This window comes from Agelaius phoeniceus, chromosome 3 (assembly GCF_051311805.1).
Source record: "Agelaius phoeniceus isolate bAgePho1 chromosome 3, bAgePho1.hap1, whole genome shotgun sequence".
Lineage (NCBI taxonomy): Eukaryota > Metazoa > Chordata > Aves > Passeriformes > Icteridae > Agelaius > Agelaius phoeniceus.
The window spans coordinates 102,696,932-102,704,257 of record NC_135267.1 but is presented as its reverse complement, the minus strand read 5'-3'; the positions used below and the strand labels follow the sequence as shown (position 1 = coordinate 102,704,257).

General features: G+C 45.7%; 1 protein-coding gene across 2 annotated transcripts in view; it reads right to left on the bottom strand.

Moving 5' to 3' along the window:
* Window positions 1-3,170: 3,170 nt before the first annotated feature.
* The window catches only part of ARHGEF33 (Rho guanine nucleotide exchange factor 33), a 29,348-nt gene continuing 25,192 nt past the window's right edge, over window positions 3,171-7,326 (bottom strand). For both annotated transcript variants that reach the window (XM_077176031.1, XM_077176032.1), the window contains one exon: window positions 3,171-5,910. In XM_077176031.1, the coding sequence (XP_077032146.1) occupies window positions 5,773-5,910 (138 nt within the window). In that variant the 3' untranslated portion in view covers window positions 3,171-5,772. The remainder of the gene's footprint in view (window positions 5,911-7,326) is intronic.

Sequence of the window (7,326 nt, the reverse complement as noted above, 5' to 3'; positions counted from 1 at the left end):
ATAAAAGCCCATCTTGTGGTACGTATTTTTCCTAGTTCAGTGTATGTATTTTAGTAATGAGAGACTAAAGAGGTGTTTCTGGCATGTTACAAATAATAATTCATTAATATTTTGAGAGGCTGGGTTACTCCCAAAGTGAATTATTATACCTTATAAGATGTTTCCCACGTCCTGTATGACATGTTAGAAAAACTCAAACTTCTATTAATCTTTACAGTGGCTTTTTCTTTCCAAAATACACATGACAAAACAGGTATGTTGTAACTATTCTGACATGGTTTATCCATAAACCTGCTTGCTGCTCTTCAACTCCAGACCAGACCGGGACAGTAATGGATGGCAGTTGTTGAAGAAAAGGAGCTCTGTAATGTCCTCTGCAGTAGGTATGTGAAGCATAAAGTGTCTCATCTTCAGTTCATGTGGCTCATGGGGCAAGTAAAATTCCCTCACATATCCTCTTTGGAAGAAGAACACACCTCAGGATCTTGGAAAGCTGAGTCCCTTACAGATAGTGTCAGTTGAATGATGGCAGAAATCACCTTTTTTAATGCTTTCAGCAATGCCATTGATCAGGGCCCTTTGATCCTTTGGTGTGGTCATTGCTTTGGGAAAGCATTTCCTCAACAGAAATGGCAGTTTTCACCAAAGTCAGATCTTGAAATTGTCAGTTGTATTCCTTCTTAGATGTCTTTAACAATGTTGTTTTGAAACATTTTTTCTGGCAAAAGAAAAACAGAGTGAAAATCTCAAAACCTTGGCTTCAGAGGACAACGTTATATGGGAGCTTTATAAAAACTGTCAAGCCACAGGAGGTGTAGTTTGGGGTATGGATTCTTTGGATAAAAACACTATGATGGCCATACTGTTGGCAGTGTTATCTAAATTATTAGCTCCTCAGTGGGTTACCAGGAAAACTCCATAAATTGAGACTTTCTGATCTGTATTTCTTCTTCAGCACATTTTTGTCTGTGCTGTTGTGCAGCCAAGGCAGAGCAGGCCACCCAGTGGTCAGGGTGCTCAGTCAGGAGGGACCTCATATGGCTCCCACTAATCAGCAGATTTCTTAAATGTCAGTAGGTTTCTGCTTTCCTTTGTGAAATGGAGAATGCTGTTCCCTGTTTGTGGTGGAGGATAAAAGTGCTTTCCTGGTGAGATACTCAGACAACAGGTGACAATGGGTGCCATGCAAGAACCTAAAGTAAACGTTCTTTGGAGCCCAGGGGTCAGTCACAATGCACAAATTATGGTGTTGACCCAGCTGCAAACAGGAAGGACAGGGTCAGAATCAAACCTGTAGCATTTAGGAGTTGAATACAATTGCTAAGCCACTGGTTTGTGTCATGGCAGCTGTGTGTTAATAATTTCTGATCTGGAATGGCTTCTTACTTGGATCATGTTTGCATTAGTGACAATACTTTTCAGATAGAAAATTAAATAATTTTAATGATGCTCTCTGTCTCCTTGGTAAAATCACCCTGATTTGGTCTGGTGTGGCCTGGACAATGAAAGGGGCACGTGTGGAGGTCTGGAGAGTTGCTGTATTACTGTAGAGAGCTGATATATGGCTAAAAGTCATCCAAAACCACTGCAAGCTGTTTAGGCAGGGTTATGTAGCAGAAGTTCATAGGTTTATAAGAAAGCTGGGGACAGCCTTTTTTTGGCAGGGCCTCTTGCAATAGAACAGAGAATAATGGCTTTAAACTAAAGGAGGGTAGATTTAGACAAAGTATAAGGAAGAAGTTTTTTACAGTGGGTGTGGTGAACCACTGGAACAGGTAGCCCAGAGGTGGAAGATGCCCCATCCCTGGCAACATTCAGTCAGGCTGGAAGAGCTCTCAGCAGCCAGCTCGAGGTGAAGATGTCCCTGCTCATTGCAGGGGGCTGGACTAGAAGGTCTTTAAAGGGTCTTATCCAACCCAGACTGTTCATGGTTCTGAGGTGATTTTGCAGGTGCTGAACATTTCCCTGTGCCCAGCTGCTATGTGGGAAGTCACTGTTGTGCTGCCTGGTGACCCCATGGTGACACAGTATTGTCATGGCATTCAGCAGCCCCTGCAGCAAACTTGTCTGCTCATGGAGAATGTTGTCCTCTTTCAGGGTTGATGCCATGGAAGCACTGAAGTGCTCCATCCTCAAGAAGCCATTTCCAGTGTAGGTAACCTGCTGCTCTAATATGCCTCTTTAAGGGAGGGAGAGGTTTGTCTCAGTAAGAGCATGCTAATACACTGGATTTTACATCCTTCATGTTTCAGAGTGACATTGTGGGATTATTTAATCATTTTTCTTTTGTGTGTGTTTTAAATTAGATTTTCCCAGTGATATCACTGGAGGTACCACTGTTGAACATAGTAGATTATTGTGCTTCATTGAAAAGATTGTTGAATTGTCATTTCTAAATACAGTGCATAGGTGAAGGCCTTCTTCGGGAGACAAACCTGTGGCCTAATACAGGCATAAAGATAAAATGCTCTTAACTTATTTTGTAAATCCCATTCCTTATTTTCCATTTTAAAAAACACAAACCACCCTTAAATGCATTTTTCTGCCCACTGAGAGCAAATTTACCTTTTTTGTTCAGTGGAAAATAGTGCATTATGAGGGAAATGAAGTAAAGAATAAGGTTTTTTTTTCCTTTCTAGCCAGCAAGTGTGAAATCCTGTACTGGGTGGCTGAAAAGTTGAAAGGAAGAAATAAAATAAAAACCCTCTTGTCAGATGCATGACAATTTAGCTGCCAAATGTACAGAACATCTGTAATATTTTTAAAAAGAAGGTAACCAAAGGTAAGTAATAAAGGGCACATGTTATTGGAATTGCTTTGGACAAGTTTGTTGCATCTATTTCAGAGAAAGCCTTTTTTTGTTTTGAGTCTAGGATGGCTGACTTAAACAGGAGTGTAGCTATGAAAGGTGTGGTCTAGAAGAGTCTTTAAGTAGATGAAGATCTGTCACAGTGAGCTACACCAACAACAGGATCTTGACCAGAAGACTTGAGAGTGAATCAGCTGAGTTCTGAATAAGGGCCTTAGAACTTCGTGTAGGGAACAGTCTGCTTGCATGGCTCGACTTGTAGGGATAGAGGATTGTGTAAGTAATGCTGCCTCAGAGAGGGACCAGAGAAACACCTTAATGGATGCAACCTTCTGGCTGATTCAGTGCAAGAGGCAACAGCAGTATTTAAAGGGAACGTTTATTTGGCAAAGGAAGAAAAATAATCCAGAGCACACATGTACACTAAAGATGGATTTGAAATGGACCCTCTGACAGGTTGTGTGTGTGTGGTGCTGAGCATCATTCATTCATACTGTTTACATTTGCAGCAGGTACAAGGACATCTCAAGTGGTAAGTATAGGCCTGGAAGTAAGAACTCAGAGAGAATCAAAAAGAAATAACCATCAGTTCTGACTGTGCTTTAAATCACTAAAATAGAAGCTGAAATCCACATGCATTTTACAAGCAAGGGTCTGCCACTTTGGAAGGATTTCCTCACCCAGGAGATGTTAGCAGGTAGGGTTTTTTCCTTTGTCCTGTTTCTGTCCTGCCATTTTGCTTGGCAAATATGAAAAGCAGGTTTGTTTTGTGAGATTAAAGTGTCATTACATACTTGAGACCACAAAAATTAGAGCCCTTGACAGCATCAGTGCATTACAATGGACACTTGTCCATAATGATACAGTTCTCATTCCATGGACAAACAAACAGTTCTGTCTGTGGCTGATTCCTGTGCAGAACAAACAGGCTTTGCTGATGCTTCAGTTATAAGTATCTGACTTTTCCTATATAATTTCTATCCTGGCCCTGCATCAGACTAAAAGCTGCCAAGTCCTAGGAACTGTCTTTGTGATTCAGTGGCTGGTCAGCATGAAGCAGTCCTGACTGGAAAAGGACATGGAATTTGTAATTTTATGAGGATGTGAGGGAAAGGGAAGGAGATGGAAGGGAATTTTTTTGCTATTAAAAGCCTTACATTAAAAAATCTTCCCAGAGTAGTTTCCAAAAGCTAGGGGAGGAAAGTATGGTACTTCTTTCCTTTTTGTAAGGAGGAGAAGTGAATATTTGTTTCATTAAAATCTATGGGAGAGGGACCAGCTAAAACATTTTCATCTTTGGGGTTTTGCTTGGTCACATTCTTGAATTGTTGGGAAAACCTTGATTGCAGTAAAGGATGGATTTTGTCTGTCTGGATAGCCCTTTTCACACACACCCCTCTGCCTCCAGCAGAAGAGGAAAAAGCAGGTGGTAGGTGCAGGTCAGTCAACGCTGGAGAGCTCTGGGCCCTGCATCTGCAGCAGGTATTGGCCACTGCATCCATGGACACCTGCTCTGGACTCCCTGTCCTGCTGCCACGGCCAGGAGAGCCATGCAGCATGGTGGGTGCTCTTCTCTTGGCCCCAAAACCAACCACCCTTGTGCTGATGCGGGGAGTCCCAAGCCCCCAGTCTCACAGGATTTCCCCCAAGGCATTGCTGTGGGCCCCATGGAGACAATTCACAACTTTTTAAGGTGAAGCTGTCCTTTGGACAGACCAGAGTCCCAGGTGTGTCAAAACAAGGTGATAAAACCAGAGTTCTCTTGAAACTGCCCTCAGAAGGTCCCAGCTTCCGGTGGCACCAGAGCTCACCAGGACTGCACTGGTCACCCACTGAGCCAGTGGTGCTCTCGCTGCTGGTGTGTGACACGGGTATCACAGCAGAGCTTCTCTCAGTCCTCTGCAGAGGTCAGGAACTGAGGGTTTGTCACGTCCAGGTGTGAGGAGGATGGCCTGTTCGTGGCCTCGTTGATCTGTCCTTGCACAAGAAGGAGGGCTATGGCTCTGAACATGGTGCACCACCAACTTTCCTGTCCTAATGCCTCAATTTTTAGCTGGAAGAACCTTTCCAAAGCTGCACGTGATGTGGCTTGTGAGGGTGTCAGGGCAAAGAGTGAGCAGAGTGTATTCCAGGTGTGTTACAGACCAGGAGCCAGGACACTGTTTGGCACTAACAGTGTCTGCAGTGATCCACACTGGGGATAAGGTGGAGAAGAGTCTCATGTGGCAGGCCCTGGGCCCAACCTGCCTGGAGACACAGGCGATTCTGAGAGCAGAAGCAGTGATTCCTACAGCAGGACACAATTCAGGAAAACAGCATTCACATAAAAGGTGAAATAGGATTTTGGTGAGTGATGGAAGTCCAAAAGAAAGGATGTTGCTGATGAGGCAGTGCAATGCTCAGGTGCTTCAGCTGATGCTTCTAAGACCTTCTCAAACCACCTGGGTACTGCGAGCTGGCCTCCTGGAATGCATCTTTGATGGTGATTTTCTTGGAAAGTAGAGGAAATAAGGGAATTTTAGACTTCTGGCCAGGATGCCAGGGCTGCAAAGGTAACCCTTCTGTTGTGGTTGAGGCCAGAAAAGACCTGCCTTGAGTTTGGAAGAGCAAAGATGTATGGCAAATCAAGCAGTTTGGGGGATGAGGGGGAGGAGAAAATATTAGGGTTCGGCCAAAGCTTTCCAAAACTGAGGGAAGTTCAGTCAGGTAGAGATGAAAGCTAGCAAGTTCCTGTGCTTATTGGACCTGCTGGTTGAGCTCCACTGCAACCCAAAGCCTGGCCCTGCCCTGTGCTAGAAAGAGCAGGATGCATTTGTAAGGCAGTTGTGAGAGTCTCCTCTCCCCCACCCTCCACCCTCTGTGTTAGCCAGGGGGATCCCGGGGCCTTGCTGTCTGTCTCCACCCTCGGGGACCTGGGGAAGCACTGCTGTGCTTTGGCTGTGGCCTGCCTCTCTTGGGGCTGCTTATTTCTTTTTGAAGAGCTTGCGGAAGGAGCTCCGGAACCCCCCCTTGGGCTCGTGCCGCGGGTTGTGGTCGCTGAAGGATGTTTGCTCATTGTCATCCTTCTGGCAGAACCTGGTGTTGTCTTCTGCATGGAGCTCCTAAAAGGGAAAAGACAATTTAACCAGCATTTGCAACCTCACATTCTTGTTCCCTTCTCTCTCTTTCTATTTCTCTGTCTGTGCTAGGAGGGACCTGGTGGGTGAGGAGGTGCTGACAAGGCTGGGAAGCAACACTGGTACCTCTGCAGAGAGCCTGTTCCTGGCTCTAGGGCTGAGGCAGTGACAGAGGAATAGAAGGATAAGCATTTTTAGAGGGAACTGGAGCCTTTCTTGCTAAGCTTTTTGTTTAGGAGAAGCTCATTAGCTCCTTTTGCCAGTGAGAGAGCAAGCCAGCTTGGGCAGTTGGAAGAACTTCCCACCCTCTCCTTTCTCCCTTAGACCAGGGAGGCATCAGGCTTTGGAGCAGTGATGAAATGTGAAAAACTCTACTATAGGCTCTGCTGCTGCATGGTTTTATATCTCTGGGGCAAAAGGACACGCACCTTGTGGTAAATGTGCCACTAAAAGAGCTGTCCCTCCTTCGGGAGAGTGCCAAGCTCCTCTCAGCAAGACTGGACAAGACCCTTTTCTCCAATGCTGCCCACCACTGCCATGGTGATTTCCTTTGCACTGGGGGGAGAACATGTCCTGCAGTTCTGGACAAGCTCCACATCTGCACCCTGCTGTGGGCCATAGTTCTGTGCAGGTGAGTGCCAAAGAGCTCATTGTCCCCTTTCTCTGGAGTGCCTGTGTCCCCATGACTATTCCCTCTGCCTCATCTCCCCTGTTCAACCTTCTACTACCTCCTTCACTCACTAGGCTTTCTTTTTCTTTTCTTTTGAAGTTTCCTTGCTGCCTTTTCAGTCAGGCTGTTGGAAGCTATCTCCCATCATCATCTGCAACTACAGCCTCATATCCAAGCACCTCAGAGCACCCTTGGCCTCTACTTCCTTGGCTGTGACAGCCCAAGGCTGTCTCTGAACAGTCACTGCAAACTACAGAAACATTGCTCCTGCAGGACCTGGTGTCCCGGAAGGGTTACAGTGCTGCTTGCCATGCCCCATCTGAGGGACATAGCTGTGGGCTCTGACTGTTCTCACACAGAGTTTGGCATAGGTCTGTACAATCCAGGCAAAAAATACAGGTGAAACAAAACCTATGGACCAGATCCCTGCTGGCGTAAATAGGCTGAGCTTGGCCAAGTCATGCTGGTTTACACTGGCATGACTTATCCAGCACTTACCCAGCACTCCTCACAGCAGATGGAAAGGCACCTGTTTAACTGGGTGCCAACCACAGCACTAATTTTGAACAGCTTTGTGTAAACTTTGTGACCTGCTCAGAACATTCACCTTGAGGGGGGGAAGCTCAGTGACAGTGGAGACACACAAGAGGCTACCTTGTCTCAAAGGTGTTCTAGCTCAGCCAGCTGTGCACCTCAACCCATGCTTGTCCCTGCGGAAGATGTGTGTGAAA